Genomic DNA, 21,287 nt, shown 5'->3' on the forward strand with positions numbered 1-21,287 from the left:
TTTATCATCTGACGAAGAAGATTGTGACACATTTGCCATTTTACGCAACAGTGATTGTAACAAAACTATCATTAGAGTTGAAAATGCCATGGAAACACATTCAACTTTGGATTTTTATTCGGTACATGACAACTTAAGCAAAAAAGTACATTTGTGTGCACTACGTCATCACACACTGATATTTATCCGCAACAAGTCCATCATATTTTGTTTATGGACATTTTAGAATATTCACATGAAAATCTGTCGCCAATGGAAAGCTAGCTAATGATATTGGCCAATTGACCAATCTCCCTCCATGTCCTTTCTGATGGCACAGAACTTTAGCCACTGGAGGGTGCTAACCTAATGCATTTGCTCTCTCAGAGGAGAGGTACAAGAACAGATAATTCCTTCCGCATGTATAGAGTCTACTAATAAATTAAGAAAAGTATGTTTGCTTCATTCAAAGTCTTTAACTTGACTACCAGAGGACTGTGGATTACATTGCAAATATAGTTGTTATATGTTTTACTGATGTTACAGTAGTCTTTGTCGATAGCCTATTGAAATATTGATTGAAATAATGGTGATGTGGGGGTTCAAGAGGTTACATTCCAAGTTTTTACCTTTGGCCTTCTCGTGGTGGATTGGAGCTGTAATTCCTTGGGCATTACACGGTAATGCATATCCACTAATCCTGAGATGAAGCATGGGCTCAATAGCAACCTTATCCCTCTGTCCTATTACTGCTAAAGATCCTAAAATAGCTGGATAGGTGTAAGGAACATTGTCGAAATCTCACATAGCCCACCAGAGAGCTATACACAGATCTGTGAGGAGGGGACAACAGCGATTTAGGGAAAGGAGCTGAGACCAGTATAGAGCTGGGGGCCTGACTAAAATATTAGTGTTGAGTTTATTAACATGTGGTCAAAGAGCCATGAAACTTTCAACAAAGCTAATCAGTAAACCAAGCATGAAACATTGTTGGTAGACTTAGCTGATACCCACAGAAGGATTTACAAGGTCTGGCAGGTTTGGATATAAGGGGGGTGGGGCGTTGCTCAGCTTGATACCAATTACAGCATAGTAGAATGGACAACTTTAACCTCTCATCAATCTGGAACCAAACCAACAACTTCCTGTCATATTACGTGCATGTGTTAATCAACATTTTGGAGCCGTTTCTTGGTAAAGGCAAAGCATCACAACCCTCTGCACTTGAAAGAGGTGATGCAATGTAGTCCGTTCTGTGGCGTTAAATCGGTAAGAGACCTAAGAATTTATGGGTGAGTCAGCCCCTGCTCCGGGCAACAAGAGTTTACATCATATCAATGCCTGAGGATAACAGTCATTGATGAACAACAGCCTCTTCAGTGTTGGAATTACCTTGAGGACCTTTACCTCTACCAATGTTCCATTGATTTTGACTGCTGGTTCACGTATTGAAAAAAGTGAGGTAAGTAACATTTTGGGGATTTAAAAAAAAAGTCATACGTAATCACAAAAATGTTGTGTTTTTATCACAGAGGAAGTGTAAACGCAGAGAACTTTTACATTTATACCACTCTACTTCGGCAAAGTTTAAGGAGAGAAATGATCAAGTAAAAATGCACCACTCTGTACACTGGTGCTTTTCTAGACGTCTATATTTATAGATTTGCTTCGCTTTCATTTCTTTTTGTCTATTCCTCTGTTCATATCTAGGTCTGCTAGTTCCCGGGAGATGTGTTTTTTCTCACAGAACCTTTTGGGAATGTGTCGCCTTTTCTAAACTCTCTGTTTGAGTAAGCATTGCAAGTCAGGAGACTTTTTGCTGCGTCACTACGGTAACCACAGGAGCTGTTTGAGCCTCTGTCTCCCTCATTAATAACTTGTGCTGTGGGTCCCTATTATGCAAGCTCTGAAACCTGAGAGCTGGTCACCTGTTCTGCTACCTGAGCTGGGGGCTCAGGAGAAGGAAGTGTCTGCTGGCTGCCCCATTAGAAAACTGGACAGGAGGAGATTAGGCCAGAGCAACTGCCTGAAGCTCCAGGGATCTCTAGTGGATGTGTTAGCCCACGTCCCCAGGTCTGAGCTGTGTGGTGAAGGTGGTGTAGTTGGAGAGGAGTTGTGGCTGCCGTTGGAGTGGTTCCATACTCACCCCTCTGGGAGTTCCATCCAAAACGAGGTGCAACTTTATTTTGACAGAACAGGAAGTGTCACCTTCAACCCTGAGGAGACTGACTTGACCCCACCTGAGGGCTACTCACATAGCTTTGACTTCTCAGATGACCTTGGCTCCAGACCCCAGTCTACAGTAAGCAGTGATCAGCTCTTTCCATCGGGTACCCTGGGTCATCTGGAGACCGTCAGGATCAGGTGCACCCCTGGGAGAGAATGGGTCAGAGTCTGTACTCTGTCCTCTGTTAGAAACGGGTGGCTGCCTTTACCAACAAGAGGAGTACTATATGAGCTAACCGGCCTTCTCTACCAGGTAAGATATAATTGATCCAAATATGTATTTTTTATTTTATTTATGTAACCTTTATTTAACTAGGCAAGTCAGTTAGAAACAAATTCTTATTTACAATGACGGCCTACCGGGGAACAGTGGGTTAACTGCCATGTTCAGGGGCAGAACGACAGATTTTTACCATGCCAGCTCAGGGATTCAATCCAGCAACCTTTCAGTTACTGGCCCAACACTCTAAGTACTAGGCTACCTGCCTTAACCAACTATATATTAAATCATGCTAAACAAATCGCAGTACAGTAGTAGTTTTAGATTTATTGTTTCGTGTAAGAATTTTTACTTTCCCCTGGTTGAAAACAAAGTTGGTCAGCGTCAGGAAAGGGCTTCTCTCCACGGCTAGTGAGTTAAGTGGAGTTTCTAATCTCTGTAAATTTCTCAGAATCTGTTCTTGCCTCCTGGGGTGCGATTAAAATTGGGTGTTTACAAAGAAATCTTTAGCGACTGGAATGTTCTCCCTCTGTGAATCACTGCTAGAATTCTTATGGATCATCGCTCATGTGACCACATTTCTACCATGCTAGTCAAGGCAATTACCGCATGCTTGAGTTTGTCCCCTTAATTGATGTAATACAAAGCCCAGTTTTTTTAATATAGATCCATCTCTGCAGTGTATGATACCTTTCACTAAAATACTATATTTAAACCAAAATATTAGTTTGCAAAAAATTTTGCAGCAAATTTAAAAAATAGCACTATTTTTCAGAGACAAATTGAACTTCGCATCGACTCCATCAGACGGAAGAGTTATGACAGCGGTGCAATACTCAAAGGTATGTACTGTATTCCATTCCTCCTCTAGGAATAATTACATGGACTGCTAACTATCTTTGTTTTCTAACATTAGATTGAGCTACAATAAGTCAGAGTGGAAGATAAAATAGGTTATGATAGGGGATAGGAAAGAGGAGGAGGGGAACGAGTAAAAAGAAGGGAAGAAAAAAGCACAGCAGACCAACGCACAAGATGACTCCACAACAAAAATCTATCAACTGATGCCAGTGAGTCACATCTTCATGAGCTGTGAACTATTTCTCCCATGGCTGTGATTCAGGTCCAGAGAGACATACAATGTCTTCTCTGCTCTCAGTGCTGACTGCTGATGTGTTTATTTGTATATACCCTGGGTACTACACAGTCTGTCTGCTCCCTAACCAGCTGTGAGCCCCCATGGCCTCACACTCTGTTCCCTTCACTGTCAGGCACAGAGAGGATGACTCAATCACTGCTTTCACACACCACAATAAACACAGTCACAAAGCCAATTCTTCATAGACCCTCTCTCTCTCTCTCTCTGTGTTCTAGAAAGTAAAGATGGACCCTTGCCCAAGAGAGAGAGAGGGAGGGAGAGAACAGACACATTTGTAATCATAAACACCCCCCAGGAGCAAAGAAACACACACACACACGCATACAAACAAATAAACAAAGACACATACACACTTGTCTTGTTTATACTTAGGGCTATGTTTCACTGCCTCGTGTTATCGTGTCAATCTGGAGATGCACGGCAGCAAAGTCATGAGAAGTACCCCTGCTGGTACTCCAATTCCCCTATCCTGCATGCTATATGTAAGATAAATAAAAGCAAAATCGAGGGAAAAACCATGCATGCATAATATTCAATTTCCATGTTATTGCATACTTTCATAATCCTGTCCCAATTGATTTTTCTCTGAACTGGAACACGTGATGTAAACATAATTACTTTACAGTATCTTATTCTCAAAACAGCATAACATAGCCTATACAATTACTTCAGTTTGCCTGCTCTCACTATGACATTATAGGGTAAATTGTGTTAAAGTGTTCCATGATTGCCGAAATGTATTACATACATCACACTCTCATTTCAATTTTAAAGTCTTGCTCACTGCATGCCTCCAATGAACATATAGACAATATATTGATAGATCCATCTAAAGCAAGATTCTATCCCAAACCATTCATTTTTCAACAAAATGTGATGGTACATTCACTAACACTGGTTGTTAAGTGCAATTCTGGGCGTTCTCTGGTCGTTAGTTCTATTCGAATGCCAGGTAAAGCAAAACTACCCAAGCGCAGGTTGACATTTTCAGAACTTTGCAGGTTGCTATGGCAAACAAAATTTGTTGAAGCTGAAAAGACAGGAAACTAGCTGCATTTAGTTTCTCTTTAACTGTTTTTTTTTCTTTATAGGCACTATGTATCCATAAAAATCATGTTGATTCGTGATTTAGACTGGCTGAGAAAAGCTGCCTGTCTGGCTCATGTTGATTAGTAAGGGACACATTGGAGATCGAATTTTATTAAATATTGCAACAATGTTGCAAATGTTGATGATAATGTCTAGATATTTTTTACAGTGGAGATCAAGTTTATAAATTGCATGGCTGGGCAGTGAATCTTAAAAATATATAACTAACCCAAGATAGACCACATCCTGTCGTTTCCAATGGGAGCAAATTCATTCTAGTGGGCAGAACAAGCAAGGAGGTGGGCAGAGTCAAGCACGAGCTGGCAAGAACATATTTGTGCGTTCTAGCATGTACTTGCATATTTGCATTAGGGAACGCCTACTCCGTGATTGCGTGTGTGCAATAACTAAATTCGCCCTTCCACTCCTTCTAAACAATAATATAAATATAATAACATAATTAGTCTCATTCCATCTTCTACCACTGCGGGCCACTGGGCTTCCTTTCACCACCATATTTGATAGTGAGTGGAAATTCCAACCGGATGCTTCACATTTATACATCCGGTGAAATATCTGTCTCGTTGTTCTATCTGTGTAAGTAGTGGTGCGTTGCTAGGTAACGACGTAAACGATGGCACTTTTTATGAATGTATTCGCCATGTGTATGTTGTGTAGTATATCATGGGCACGATAGGCTCTAATAATGGGAGATCAATAAGGCCCAAGGGGGTGTGGTATATGAGCAATATACCATGGCTAAGGGCTGCTCTTAGACACGATGAAGCGCACAGATGAGACAGCTGTGGGCCTATTGTCTGTCTGTCTGTCTGTCTGTCTGTCTGTCTGTCTGTCTGTCTGTCTGTCTGTCTGTCTGTCTGTCTGTCTGTCTGTCTGTCTGTCTGTCTGTCTCCTCTTCGCCAGGACTCTCGACATCTATCCTTCATTGCAAAGTGGACAGAGAAAATAATAGTATGCTTCTTCTCTGAGACCTGTTTCAGTGAGGAAACGTGTAGGCTATGTTTTGTTTTAGATTTTTCCAATGTCTGGAACAAGCAGTAGGCTATATTTTTTGTGTGTTTAACGCCATGTACATATTTCAGAAGGAAAATTAGACGAGAACTGGTCCAAGTCCATGGGTTTTCGAAGTGGGAGGTTCCCCAGCCTACCAACATCTAATATCAACGAGGTAAAAGATAAAACCCTTTTACTATTCTATCTGTGATATATTTGTTATCATATTACTGTGCTTGTCTTATTTTTGTTAGCTTTACAAATGTATTTCTTCTGTACAAATTACTGCAACTTATAGCTAATAAATGGTTATGTGTATCAGTTTTAAAAAGTATATGTTTGATATGGTAATATGGTAATATCATCATCATATCATCATCATCACTATGTTTTAGTACAATTTATGATGCTGAATTAATACATGTCAAAACATCCATTATGGCAGTGTATTCCTTGCTTTTCTAATTAGATTTATGCCATCTAGACAAGGAGGCTATTCACTAGCTCAGCAGTGGCTTTTAGTCCGGAGAAGAACTTTGCCATTCAAATCTATTCGATTAAGTTTGTAAGACATGCAGTCCTCAGACTTTGAGTCAACATGAGTGCAATTTTATGCAGGAACTCGTGGACATGTTATTCTGCTTGGACAAGCCATGGGATGTTTTCACTGCAAACAACAGCCCTTATGTTAACTGACAGTCCCGATCCATCCTGAAAATCAACTATTGTCAGAGAATGGACGTGAACTAACCACTAATATGACACATGTCTGATATGAAGTGAAAGTGTGACAATTGTTTTACCTTCTCATGTACACTTTACTTGTCTTAATTGGCCTGTCTTAAGCTGGATAGCCAGGCAATCCTGGAATGTCAATGTTAAATGTCATGGTTAATTTGTCACTGACTGTTGGGCATCAGGTTACACATCACCATGGTAACAAAAGGAGATCTCAAAATGAGAGCAGGTAGCCGATAATAAGTAATCCCTAGAATATATCACGGGGAAAAGTATTGGATTTTTTTCCCTCACTCTATTTCATATATCTGATAGATGCGCTGTATTTTTACACTGACTATTTCAACACAGCTCTGATATTTTCCTCTGGGTTCCCTCTCCTTAGGCTTCCACCAAGGATATTAGCCCCTCATGGAGCATGTGGAGAGGACAGGGGGAGAGGGCTTCCACATCACCCTCCCTTATGAGGCCGACACACTCTGGGGACTCCCAGAGAGGTGGACATGTACCCCACAGAGGGAGTCCAACCCTGCTGAGGATGGCCAGTGTCCCTAATGTCCTGGGCGGCCGACCAAAGACGGGCTTCTCCTCCATCACCATCACATCCTGCAGGATCTCCCAGTCAGGGGCCAACCGATCACATTATCCCCACCAACCGATCCTGCCTATCAGGCCATCCACATCCCTCAACCCAGTCATGAGTCATGTCCTATCCTCAGCCATTCCAAAGCACTCTCAGGTGGTGACCAGAAACAAGGCCACCATAGTAAAGGTGACAGTGTACAGACAGAGCTACTCTGCATGTGCCAAGGTCCAGATGAGAGGGCCAGGGATGAGGATTGCCTGGCCTGAACACAGGCACAGTTACACAGGTGAGGACAGTCTCAAGGACAATGGAAGCTCCTTCAGGCCTTTCTCACTCCAGCCCTCTTTCCGCTCCTGCGTCCAGCTTGAGGTACGTTGGAGGTCTGCGAACACAGTTCTGTATCTGGACAAGTCACTGTCTATCTCCATAGGACAGCCAGAGGTCACAAAGCCGGTTGTGCACAGGTCCACCCTGTCTCTGTATGTCGGGGGCTCGTCCGACATTGGAACCTCTATGGATTACCCCAAAACACTTCAGGACCTCAGGAGATCTATGGGGGCACTAAGCTGCACCCATAGATGGGACAACTTAGAGACTGATGTGGGTTATAGCAGAGGCTCTTCATCAACCAAAGGGGACTACGAGGTCCCCAAAATGGTCGATACTGATGGTATTAAGAATAGGACATCTGATTTAACTGCACACAATCTTACCTCAGGGTTATTCTCATCAGCCAGAGGAAGAGGCGACTCATACTCCGGGGCCAGTCAGCACAATGGAATTGCAGATGAGCTGTGCTGTCGTCGGCTGAGAAATTCCACACACAGACACCCTGCTTTTAATATCAGCCCAGGTATGAATTTCATCTCCCCATGTCAGGGCAAAACTCTAAAGTACCCATGCAAATCCAGCATCATTCTTTTCAATGGCTCCCCATTTCCGGAGCTGTGTGGATAAAAATCACATTTCCAAGTCTTAACAGCGTACGCAATGCCAGAGCGAGGAGGTCTTATAGGGTGTAAAGTCTCATTTTTAACTCTGCCTCTTACCTTTTGATTTATACCTCATACATTGTTAATAGGATATCTTCCTTACAGACGCAGCGTGTATAGAAATGCACATTGGTGAAAAATCCACAAGTGCTACATTCTCACATAATGGAACACTGTGCTTATGTGAAGGAACAACTCATGCTTCTTTTTTCATTTCATCCCACTCTTTCTTCCAACACATCCTTTGCATACATTATCTACCCTCTCAACCCAGTAAGCGTGGCGGTGTTAGGCTTTCACGGGTGTGACACCGGGTGAAGCGCCCCAGGGAAAGAATGAGTATATTGTTTTAAACGATCTCACTCCCCAGGCTGGTTGTGGAGGCTAGCTTATGGCTCAGAGGACAGACGAGAAGCACTGCCTGAAATAAAATTAGGCCAGGAGTCAGCTTTGAGAAGCACTGCACAATACCTAGGGTCTCTGTATACCCTCTCTGGTATTGTACTGAAAAATGGCATTGTGGAGTTCACAGCACCTGAGTGGCATTGTATCCTTAGTTTTGTCCATTGTGGATTTATTGGAGAGGTTTGTTTGTAATTAGATGTAATTTGCCAAGGTTCTAGCTCTTGTTTCGAAGGTACTGTGTTTTTTCTGAGGGGCATTGTAGGGTATCTATTTTGAGTGGCATTGCAGAGTATCTATTTTGAGTGGCATTGCAGAGTTCACAGCGTCTGTGTGGTATTGTGCCCTTATTTTGTCCTTTGTGAATTTATTGGAGAGGTTTGTTTGTACAAATGACTACCTCTTTTTCAAAGGGACTACTCTGTGCCTTGAGGGGCATTGTAGGGTAGCCATAAGAACCTAGAATGCTTACAATCTATAGTATGTCCAAGGGTACGTGTTATGGAAGTCTCCTAGACACTGCAGAGTATACATCATGTATGAGCAGAACAGTGCCGTGTCTATCATTTGATCAGTACGCATCAGTTACACTCACACCAGGGAGGTAAAGCTTGGCTCATTGCGGCAGTGCATGTAGTACTGCAAGCATATAGACCACATATACGTGCTCTGGCTGGACTCCTAGTGGACTCATCTACTGGCCCAGGTCACAGAGTGATGGATTCTGGGTACAGTGCAAGTGTAGATAAACATAAATATACACATTAAATACACATTAAGATACAAAACACAGTCAATTAAAACATTATATCCTGGCATGACTTCCACCGGAACGCAAAGAGTTTGATGCATCTGGTGGACATAAGGCTTTATATAGGCTACAACGTTTTAAAGGCCATGATTTAATATAATCATCCATTTAGTCACATGTGTTTTGGATCGTGCATCAAGGACCGGAACATAACAGTTTTTTCCTCAACAAAAAAGATTGACCCACAGTTAAAGTGCACTATTCATTTAGAATCAACAACTTCAGCAGAGTGTTCCAACTCGAAATGATGATTTTTTTTCATTCGTTTTTTTTATTTCACCTTTATTTAATCAGGTAGGCCAGTTGAGAACAAGTTCTCACTTACAACTGCGACCTGGCCAAGATAAAGCAAAGCAGTGCGACAAAAACAACAACACAGAGTTACACATGGGATAAACAAACGTACAGTCAATAACACAATAGAAAATCTGTATACAGATTGAAATAAGGCGGTAAGGCAATAAATAGGCCATAGTGGCGAAGTAATTACAATTTAGCAATTAACACTGGAGTGATAGATGTGCATATGATGATGTGCAAATATAAATACTGGTGTGCAAAAGAGCAGAAAAAAACAAATATGGGGATGGGGTAGGTAGTTGGTTGGATGGGCTATTTACAGATGGGCTGTGTACAGCTGCAGCGATCGGTAAGCTGCTCTGACAGCCGTTGCTTGAAGTTAGTGAGGGAGATATACAGTAAGTCTCCAACTTCAGTGATTTTTGCAATTCGTTCCAGTCATTTGCAGCAGAGAACTGGAAGGAAAGGCGGCCAAAGAGGTGTTGGCTTCGGGGATGACCAGTGAAATATACCTGCTGGAGCGCATGCTACGGGTGGCTGTTGCTATGGTGACCAGTGAGCTGAGATAAGGCGGAGCTTTATCTAGCAAAGACTTATAGATGACCTGGAGCCAGTGGATTTGGCAACGAATATGTAGAGAGGACCAGCCAACGAGAGCATACAGGTCGCAATGGTGGGTAGTATATGGGGCTTTGGTGACAAAACGGATGGCACTGTGATAGACTGCATCCAATTTGCTGAGTAGAGTGTTGGAGGCTATTTTGAAAATGACATCGCCGAAGTCAAGGATCGGCAGAATAGTCAGTTTTACGAGGGTATGTTTGGCAGCATGAGTGAAGGAGGCTTTGTTGCAAAGTAGGAAGCCGATTCTGGATTTAACTTTGGATTGGAGATGCTTAATGTGAGTCTGTAAGGAGAGTTTACAGTCCAGCCAGACACCTAGATATTTATAGTTGTCCACATATTCTAAGTCAGAACCGTCCAGAGTAGTGATGCTAGGCGGGTGGGCGGGTGCAGGCAGCGATCGGTTGAAGCATGCATTTAGTTTTACTAGCGTTTAAGAGCAGTTGGAGGCCACGGAAGGAGTGTTGTATGGCATTGAAGCTTGTTTGGAGGTTTGTTAGCACAGTGTCCAAAGAAGCGCCAGATGTATACAGAATGGTGTTGTATGCGTAGAGGTAGATCAAAGAGTCACCCGCAGCAAGAGTGACATCATTGATATATACAGAGAAAAGAATCGGCCCGAGAATTGAACCCTGTGGCACCCCCATAGAGACTGCCAGAGGTTTGGACAACAGGCCCTCCGATTTGACACACTGAACTCTATCTAAGAAGTAGTTAGTGAACCAGACGAGGCAGTCATTAGAGAAACCAAGGCTGTTGAGTCTGCCGATAAGAATACGGTGATTGACAGAGTCGAAAGCCTTGGCCAGGTCGATGAAGACGGCTGCACAGTACTGTTTTTTTTTTCAATGGTAGTTATGATATCGTTTAGGACCTTGAGCGTGGCTGCACAAGCAGTTCTGGGGGGGGGCCCTAAATGTGGAGTATGAAATAATTTGTACATAACTCATTTTTGCTCTCATTCTTTTTTTACATCCATTATTAGACAGTGGCAACGATGATGATTATGAACATGGTCTTTTGCCTGCTAATGCCTGCAATGCAGTGAAGAAAACGATATGACACCAATAACGTCTAATGTAACTGGCCCCTCTAACAGTACAACTGGCCCCAGCTTGGCCCCCCCAGTTGAAATGGTCTAGAACCGCCACTGCGTGGCTGAGGTGGACCCGTGACCAGCTCGGAGACCGGATTGCATAGCGGAGAAGGTACGGTGGAATTCGAGATGGTCGATGATCTGTTTGTTCACTTGGCATTCAAAGACTTTAGAAAGGCAGGGCAGGATGATAGGGATAGCCTTCATGACTGCTATTTGACTAATCCATAAGGTTTTGGTATTTTTACGTTATACGATAAACGGACCTCTTATCTTTTTTTCCATAAAAGCACAGAAACAAAAACGTGGGATTTTTTTCATATATGAAAAAACATGAAAATGTTTTCTAATGTTAGTCGTAGCTAGTACCCTAGTCAAGGATGCATCGATGCAATATTGGCACTCAACATTTTGTTACAGACCAACGAAACACAAGTAGTCCTTGAATTTGTAGGTTTAAAATATCCCTCTAGTGGCCAGGGTTGACCTATAAATGAAATGCCATTGTTTGGTGGATATAAAGTCTAAGATCTAGGCTGATTTTTGTGCCAGGATATAATCAGTGCCACCTGTTGAGGTTAGCATAGGGAAAACGTGTGCCATGTTATCTCATGGGACCAGCTACAATTTAACGTTCTGTCACGTGCAAGTAAATTGACGATTTTAATTGGCTGATACACATTTTGTGCTGGAGAACCTGTTGGTTGCTTATTTTCGCAAGTACGGACCAAATGTATTGAAGCCGGAGTATTTACCGGTGTTATAAACTCGCCATACTCTGGCTCCGTTTGCTGCATTGCTTACTATACCGATGACAGCGTTGAAATAGTCTGACTTGGTACATAGATTTCTTGTTTGTTGGCGCCAGAGCATTTGATGGTGTGTTCTTCCTATGATAAATGATTGTGTCTGATATTAAATGGGTCTGTTTTTAAAGGAGGTGGAGGAGAGGGGGTTAGAGAGTGCAGGATAGATGCACTGTCATCATGGTTTACATTATTCATGCAGTATGCACGTGTCTTTTTCTCTGCTTTACTCACTGAGTCGTGGAGAGTAGGGGTCAGTTAGAGGGCTCAACAATTTTGCCTCTTCTCCAGAGCCCAGTTTTTCAAAAGTTATCTATCAGATTTTGGAAAGGATTAAATGTATTCATTCTATTTCTATAAATGTCATCCTATCTGATAGGAGTAATCCAGATAGATCATTTTTGAAAAACTGGGCCCTGGTCATATACTCCAGATCACAAAGAACTCAACTCTCACTCAGCCCTCATGTTCATTTTACCTATGTTAGATGTGATGTAAAAATACAAAGCCACATTTTAAAAAGGGCCAAATGGCTTCTCTGCAAATGATTCTAGGTTATCTGAAAACCTCTTTGTTTCTCAATCACAAAAAGAAAAATCTGAATTGATGTCTGACATTGCAGTATAGTCACAGTATTGTAATAAACTGCCTGTATATGAGATGCACTCTTTTTACCATCCATGCAAAATGTAATCGACAATGTTTGATGAAGAGTTAACTGCATATGCACTGGAATATACAGGTTACTACCAAAAGAAAGGAAACACCTAAATAAAATGTCTTAATAGGGCGTTGGGCCTCCACGAGCCAGAACAGGTTCAATGCACCTTGCCATATATTCTACAAGTGTCTGGAACTCTATTGGAGGGATGAAACTCCATTCTTCCACGAGAAATTCCATAATTTGGTGTTTTGTTGATGGTAGTGGAAAATGCTGTCTCAGGTGCCGCTCCAGAATCTTCCATAAGTGTTCAATTGGGTTGAGATCTGGTGACTGAGACACACACGTTAAAGCCCCCTATGCTCGTTTGAGACCGCTATACCACTCTTCTAAAGTCACTGAGATTTCTTCATCTACAATACAATTTCATTGTCCGTAGTTACAGCGAACAACAGAAATGTGTCTTCTGCACTCTTAATTTCACACACACATGCTTTCCTTGAGGAGTGTAGCGCTTAACACCGTTTCCTTGAAGGCAACTCATGTCGCACACACACGCACACACACACTGCGCTACTGGAGAAAATGTTGTGGAGTTAAGAGCCTTGCTCAAGGGCTCAACGGTAGGGGATTGTTGTTAGGATATGAACACAGCAGCCCTCCAGTTACCAGATCAATTTCCCCCTGTTTATCCAGCGCCCTACCTGGGATTCGAACAGGCGACTTTTCGGATACAGGTCCAATTTCTCAGCTGCTGTGCTACCTACAACCCGTAGCCATAGTAGCCAAAATAATGGGCAACTAGGCATTTCTATACATAACCCTGAGCATGATGGGATGTTTTAATTGCCAAAAGATATTCTCTGGTACTTTTGTATACTTTTTAGCCAGTATTTCTGAAAGTAGCGCTCACTAACCAAAATGGTCCCTGAAAATGTTGTACTACGTCACAAATGTGCAGATATGTGCACCACGTTATTGCTCTCTCTCTCTCTCTCTCTCTCGCTCTGCTGTGTGTGCATTTTGCTAGCTGTCACTCAAATGGTGAGGGGCTGAAGCTCATTGGCTGAAACTCGAATTGGCTCACGTGGGGGTAAATCTAGGAAAATGGTGCCGCACAGTTTCCAGAAAACAGTCGTTTTCAAAATAGGGATTTCATGGCTAATTGAGGTAAGACAGTAATTCTGACACATCCAGCCCAAAGGTTGAAAAAAATACTTACTAGTTGCCAAAGTACTGGAGCATGTCTTTAATTAACTCAGGAACAACAACTTTGTCGAAACACCTGCTTTTAATATACTTTGTATCCCTCATTTACTCAAGTGCCTCATTTAATTTTGTCAGTTACCTGTACAGTATGTGTTCTGTTTTCTGTCTCTGCCAATCAAAGTAGATACTAGGACATGGGGAAGACAGTCACTACGTAAGGAGAGTGATGAAAGACAAGGACACTCCAGAGAAGATTTGCATGTTGCTGAGTATTTCTGTCCACACCAAGCAGACACCTGCCAATCACAACTGACAGTTGATCCTCAGGATATCAAACCCAGAGGCTTCAGTCTCAAAGTATGTGTGGATCAATATCACTCTATCTTCTGAAATCATTTTCCTGTATGTATCATTATATTATATACTATAATATTATATGGTATGATGCTGTATGGTCACTGTGTGAAAATTCTTTATCTGAAATTTGAAAAGATATCGGCATCTATAGAGAGACGATTTTGGTTGAGTTTCTAGCACTGCAATCGACGAGTAAAGAGTAATCTGTGAGTGAAGGACTTTCTTTCAAAAGGAATGTTTCTTCTACTTTATTGAAGAATAGCTCCTTCACATTCATTAGCGAGACCTTTACCATTCTGTCTAAACTGGTGCCAGTCAAAGTCAAAAATGCTTTTATTTTCCCTGCACTCTTAGAAAAAAAATGTGCTATCTGAAACCTTAAAGGGTTCTTCGGCTGTCCCCATATGAGAACCCTTTGAATAACCATTTTTGGTTACAGGTTGAACCCTTTTGGTTCCATGTCTACAGAGGGTTCTACATGGAACCCCAAAAAGTTATCCTATGGGGACAGCCGGAGAACCCTTTTGGAACCTTTTTCTCTAAAAGTGTGGCTGAAGAATAAAACTCCAATGTGAAACACCTTTATGAGGGGATTGCAAAGGAAGAAGGGTTTGCAAAGAGTTTTACTTGTAAGACCCTTTACCTATATCCATTATTACAGAGGACTATGTGGAGTTGATTACCATATTACATCTATCCATTACAATCTGCAAGGAGAGTCATCAAGGGCAGAGGCATCTTTTCAGAATAACAGAATAGAATGTAGGCTTTTTTTCTTTTACCAAGATGAGTGGGCCAGTGCTGGCTAGCAGTAACTAAACAAGCAGCTTATACTTTCCTCCCTCCCTGCTCCCTCTCTCCTCCCCAGGAGGCCCTGGAGATGTTCCGGCCAGACTTCATCAGCCGCTCCCAGGGCAGAATGAGGAGTCTGGAGCAGAGGGCCAGGCAGAGGAAGGCCCTGCAGTGTGCTGACCTAGACCAGGTGCAGGGTCTCTGGGAGGAGAAAAGTAGGCATAGGAGGAACTGCACCAAGCCCGACCCGCTCAGTGGTACGGTGATGGAATATGTCTGACATACAGTACGAGTAGGAACACACTGTTTAGTGATTTCTCAATCCTAGTCCAGGGGAACAGCTTTGCTCTCTGCTGGTCGTTATTAAGTACTGCAGCTCCATTGAAGCGCAGTCTTGTTTACGTCCAACTCCACAACCAAAATGGTTATTATCGGTGAATTTCATGGATTTACCATCTTTAGTCGCTATCATGTTTTTTTGAAAGTTGCTACAGCACTAATGACACACACTTTTTTCAGGGAAAGAACGCCACATACTACAGAATGTTAGACATTTCCTTTCCCAGTATGACAGTACTTTACAATACAGTATAGACCAGTCTCTCCAAAACCCTAACTCTGGCTGCTCGCTCCCACTCCTGCTTAGCCTTCTATGAAGGTAATAATGCAAGCTAAATATAGACCCTCAGACTCACATCTTAATTATGCAGTGCTGACTGTTGGTCTCAGTGATGAGCTGACAGGAGTCCGTCAAACCCCTCGGCTCTCAGAAGGACAGGAGTAATGAAGCCTAGTAAGGAAAGTGGAAAGTGTGTGTGTGTGTGTGTTTTCCTGACAGATGCTTGTGTGTTTCCCAGATAACCTTTTCAAACCCAGAGAGAGGGCCATATCAGGGAAGGAGATGCGGCTACGCTCCAGACGGTAGGTTTACAGACAGAGCTGTATTGTGACGTGTCAGTCTCTTGCCTACCTCTGTTTCACACACACACACACACTCGCATGCATGCACGCAAAACACACTGTGGATGTCAGACAGCCGAACGTCTGTCTTGATTGGAGATATGAACTACCGTCTGTATCCCGTTATCATGATTTTCTTTACTCGCTGTTTTATCTGAGAAGGCACACCTGATTAGAGGATACGTTCCCATTGTCATGTTTTTAATCTGACTGGGTCGATCTGGGAACAAATTGACTATTTATGTGAGTGAAAAAGGAGCCAGTGTGATGTTGGTTTTATCAGTGGATCCAGTTTTGGCCTTTGTGGGTTTGTGCAGATAAAGCTTCCTTTCTATGGTGACGATTTTCTGGGAATAGCTGAGTTGCCCCTGGCCTGCTAATTCTAGAATATTCCCCTTCACAAGCTTAACCTACCATGTCTAACCATCCCTTTTTACTTAGGATTTACAACAAGCTCCCTGAGGTCACTAAGAAGAAGGAGGAGGAGAAAAGCAGAGTGGTATCGCAGACCAACAGATTGCGGGCAGAGCTTTTTAAAAAGGTATGTTTAGTTGGTGCTGGGACTTTGTGATAAAATATTCACCACATAGTTGTATACACCGTAGCCATGTCTGAAAATTCAAATACAGAACAACTGCATTGCTAACTAAAGTGTTGAAGACTGCGTTATGAGTGCATAGGGAGGCATTAAATGTGCTTGTAAAACTTGTAGTGTTTGAGGTTTAATAAGGCCTCTAAAGTTTGTCATTTCCACTTTGAAATTTCAGACTTGATTTTCCCCAAAAATAGTAATAATTCATAGTTAGGCATTCAATATGCTTAACTTAACACACGGAAGGTTAAGAAGGTCATACGATAAGAACAACGTATGCAACATTGCAATACAGTTAGAAGGCCTATTTAAAATAATAATCTTTCACTGGATATTTAGATGAGGTGCCATTTGAAAAACGGTATAATTCTCTAAGACAAATGCATTTCAGCATGCTCCTTTCACAATCTATGTCCAGCAGAGGCCGCTGTTTGACTTCTTAATAGAATTTCCTTCATACTGTAATTTGTCATCGAAATGTCTTCACAATCAATATCTGTGCACTGGTGTTATCACCTATTCATGTTCCACTGTTGCTTCAGTGAAATGAGATGGATCCAGGTATTGTTGAGAAGACACATGTCATTTGTGATTTTAAAAGTTCCTGAATGGCAGCTCTATGGACACTCACGGACACATTGGGTCCTTGGATTAGCACAGATCTAGTGTGTAGGGGCTCTTTTAACAAGCCAATGTGCCCTTGATGATTGGAGGGCAAGTTGTCATAAACTCATATAAACTGACAAACATATTCTGGTTCACCCGTACCCTTCATTCAAATTCCCATTACACCAAAACCAGGAAGGACATTGATGGCCTCGATATCAGTCAGGTGTACAGTGTAACAAGTGGAATGAGGAGACATTTCCAATTTACTCTGAGATAATTAAGATACCCTTGTATGTCTGGGGTTTCCTTTAGTTAGATACCCAAGGTGGTTTGAAGGTGACTGGGTTGTCTCATTCAGTGTCACTCAAACTGAATTAAATGCATGGTAGCACCCAGTAAAGAGTCAGACCTCTTACAAATCCCACTCGATAAAATGCCAAGGGGTACAAAGTTCGAGCTCTTCACTCAGGCGTGTCAAGTGGTGTACATGGTGGTATCTGTATGCCTGTGCATGAGTGTTTGTTACGCATACAGAAAATAATCCTGCAGCAACAGGAAATGTGGATGATAAAAAATTACAATTTTGTCGAGGTTGATACGTTTTTCATAAGGGAAAATCAAGTCTGACATTTTAAAGTGGAAATTACAAACTTCAGAAGCCTTTTTAAACCTCAAACACTACAAGTTGTACATTTCCTCCAATGGGTTGATCAAATTGAGATCCTATACATCTGTATACACGTTTGTGGAAAGAGAATCAATCTATTAGGTGTGTTTTATGAGGGACGCAGCCATATACTTTGTGTACAGCATTTCCTTATGGCTGGTTACTCTCTCTGTTATGGCACCTGATCCTTCCTCCTCTTATTTCTAGTACATCAAATCAAAATCAAATCAAATTGTATTTGTCACATGCGCCGAATACAACAGGTGTAGACTTTACTGCGAAATGCTTACTTACGAGCCCTTTCCCAACAATACAGAGTTAAAAAGTAAGAAAAATGTGCTAAATAGAAAAAGGCAATAGTAACACAATAAAATAACAATAACAAGGCTATATACAATAAGTACCAGTACCGAATGTGCAGGGGTACAAGATAGTTGAGGTGAGGTAATATGTATACGTAGGTTGGGGTAAAAGTGACTCGGCAATCAGGATTGATAATAAACAGAGTAGCAGCTATGTGTGTGTGTGTGGGGTCAGTATAGTATCTGTGAGTGTATGAGTAGAGTCCAGTGAATGTGCATAGAGCCAGTGCAAGAGAGTCAGTGCAAAAGAAAAGGGGAGTCAATGTAAATAGGTAGCCATTTGATTAACTGTTCATGGCTTGCGGGTAGAAGCCGTTCAGGAGGCTTGTGGTCCCAGACTTGGCGCTCCGGTACCGCTTGCCGTGCGGTAGCAGAAAGAACAGTCTATGACTTGGTTGGCTGGAGTCTTTGACAATTTTTAGGGCCTTCCTCTGACACCGCCTGGGATATAGGTCCTGGATGGCAGGGAGCTCGGCCCCAGTGATGTACTGCACCGTACGCACTACCCTCTTTAGCGCCTTACGCTCGGATGCCAAGCATTTGCCATCCAAGTGGTGATGCAGCATTCAAGATGCTCTCAATGGTGCAGCTTTAGAACTTTTTGAGGATCTGAGGGCCCATGCCAAATCTTTTCAGCCTGCTGAGGGGGAAGAGGCATTGTCATGCCCTCTTCACGAATGTGTTGGTGTGTTTGGACTATGATAGGTCCTTAGTGATGTGGACACTGCAGAACTTGAAGCTCTCGACCCACTCCACTACAGCCATGTCACATGGGCTGAACCAGAAGTAATACGGAAGAGAGCTTTTGTTTTAGCAATGTTTTGCCCAGTTGTCTGCAATGTGGACGCCTCATTTCAGATCAGCAGTACGTTGGTCTAGGAGCAAAAATGTTGATCAATTCAGTTGTCAATTCAGAAAGTTTATTGAAATTGCAATGGAAAATCCTCATGGAAAACAATGAGCAATTTTCAATTCATTAGGAGAATTTCGTTTGACTTCCGGAAGAGTATGTTTGCAAAGCTTAGGACATATTGTAGAAAGGCAGCTTTATATGGCTAAAGTGAGATTGCTTCAGTATAAGAGGAGAGTTATAGCATTGTATGGTGTTTAGCCAGATAGCAGGTCATCGTTATTCCTCCACTGGGACTTGGCTATCCACCTCAGGGGACAGACAGTTGATGGAAGTGAAAGCCAATTTAAAAAGGAGGAATCTTTTCCATTTGCAAAACAGCTGATTTCAGAAGACTGAAATAAAGTCTAGCCAAGGATTTGTGTATTTGCCAGTCTTTGATTTCTAAATGATTTGTATGTTGTTTTGCAGAAACTTCTGGACCAGATCCTGCAGAGATGAATAAGGACAAATACGAGATGTTCCCTACTAAACCTTCAACTCACGTACTTCAATCACCATCCTCCTAGGATTCATGACCTTACACTCACTTAATATGCAATGTCAGTCATCGTTGCCATACCTACAGTATACCTTGATTTTATATGGAATAATGAGAGTACTTCCAAGAAAACATTCACACTGCTCTTGTTCGTATCACTCTTTTATTCAAGCTTACATGTGTCAGCCTCTTGGCCTTCGTCAGAGCTTATTCGTATGTACATTAATTCCATAGCATTTATCCAAGCTCCTGACAGGATCACTGACACTGTACACACCTGAGAGAGGAATGAACTGGAATGATTATGTTGTACTCTCCATACTGACCAACATTTATTAACTTTATAATGGTAATGGAATTGATAGGGTTGAATCATACTGTTGTGTATCGAGCTACATTATAAGTGACAGTCTGAAGGCTAGGGCCATGAGGTTTTGTGGAAACCTGCTATTGATACGGTTCTGTAAATATGACATAAACTGCCTACTCTCTCCAATCCTCACACCTTGTAAACATCCACCTCAATTGACATAACTGACATTTTCAACCAAAATAAAATTATATTTTTCTATAAGAAATGTTTTATATTCAGTCAGCTGGAGACCAATCTACATTGCTGCAGGGTTAGTCATAGCCACGTTTTTAAAAAGATATGACATTCTCCAGTAGAACAATTGTTGGAAGACAAATGTAGGCCTTTAAGGCATTGGTTGTTGTAAGAGCAATGGCATGATTAGGTTTATCAGTTATGGTAAGATGGAATGATTCTCTGCCTTACAGCAAATGTCTATGTTTTTGCTTTCTATCACTGAATGATTTAATGCTCCTGTAAGTATGTTGTCATTGTTCTCTCAATTATAGTAAAGCTGTCTATCGAAATTCAATTTTCGTTTAATTTAATAATTATTCTATTTCAGAGTTTAAAATGTGTTGGGTTGGAACATTGGTGCAAAAAGAAAAAAAAGAGAATCACCTTGACTTGTCATTTATCTGTGTCTGAGATGTGTAGAGCTGAGAGAGAGAGTGTCAGTCGTCACTGACTTCATGTCCGCATTGGGGCTTGTGGAGCCTCCCATCCGGAACACTGAAATGCCCAGCTAATGGAACTCAGGAGACAGGGAGCATCTGTGAAAGAGCCCTTTGTCGTGGAGGTCCTTGATAGCAACATAAGACAGAAGGTTACTTATGAAAGATGGGTGGTTGGTCTGGTTGGTCCGGGTGGATGGTTGGGTGTATATCACAAAATTCTAGCAACCCGAGGGTTGCGTATTCGACTCACATCATGGACAACTTTAGATTTTAAATAATTAGAAACTTTCAAAACTGCTTTTTAAAAATGACTTACTACTTTGTAGCTACATTGCAACTACTTAGCATGTTAGCCAACCCTTCCTCTAACCCTAACCTTAACCATTTAACCTAACTGGACCCACAAATTAATACATACCATACCAAATGTACCATACCATTTCTCTGTTAAGTCTACCCCTGAGTCCAGCTTGCACAGCCCAGGATTACATGTGAAACAGGAGACAGGCAGCTAAACAAAATCTAGTCTGACCATCTTCATGCTGTATGGGTCCAACCCTCAGCAGCGTTGGAAGAAAGCGGATGTTTCTGGTTTTCAGGGATACAGTAGTTTCAG

The 21,287-nt window shown here is 42.0% G+C and overlaps 1 protein-coding gene across 2 annotated transcripts; it reads left to right on the forward strand.

The window, feature by feature from the left end:
- The first annotated feature begins 1,018 nt into the window (after window positions 1-1,018).
- On the forward strand, window positions 1,019-20,526 carry LOC106577033 (chromosome ssa18 C10orf90 homolog). Of its 2 annotated transcripts, none has more exons than XM_014154699.2 (10): window positions 1,019-1,441; window positions 1,690-2,458; window positions 3,201-3,267; window positions 5,777-5,862; window positions 6,811-7,864; window positions 14,097-14,269; window positions 15,138-15,318; window positions 15,919-15,982; window positions 16,463-16,562; window positions 19,573-20,526. In XM_014154699.2, exons 2-10 carry the CDS (start codon window positions 1,877-1,879, stop codon window positions 19,600-19,602), a joined length of 2,337 nt encoding a protein of 778 aa, XP_014010174.1. In that variant the 5' UTR covers window positions 1,019-1,441; window positions 1,690-1,876; the 3' UTR covers window positions 19,603-20,526. The 2 variants fall into 2 exon arrangements, with proteins under 2 accessions (XP_014010174.1, XP_014010173.1); XM_014154698.2 differs by having other exon boundaries at window positions 1,021-1,441; window positions 14,094-14,269.
- Window positions 20,527-21,287: the final 761 nt, after the last annotated feature.

This window comes from Salmo salar, chromosome ssa18 (genome assembly GCF_905237065.1).
Source record: "Salmo salar chromosome ssa18, Ssal_v3.1, whole genome shotgun sequence".
NCBI classification, from domain to species: domain Eukaryota; kingdom Metazoa; phylum Chordata; class Actinopteri; order Salmoniformes; family Salmonidae; genus Salmo; species Salmo salar.

Coding starts and splice junctions, on each gene's coding strand:
- LOC106577033 (XM_014154698.2), top strand. CDS start 1,877: ATGCAAGCTCTGAAACCTGAGAGCTGGTCACCTGTTCTGCTACCTGAG. Junction 2,459..3,200: donor TAACCGGCCTTCTCTACCAG/GTAAGATATAAT, acceptor ACTATTTTTCAG/AGACAAATTGAACTTCGCAT. Junction 16,563..19,572: donor GGGCAGAGCTTTTTAAAAAG/GTATGTTTAGTT, acceptor GTTGTTTTGCAG/AAACTTCTGGACCAGATCCT.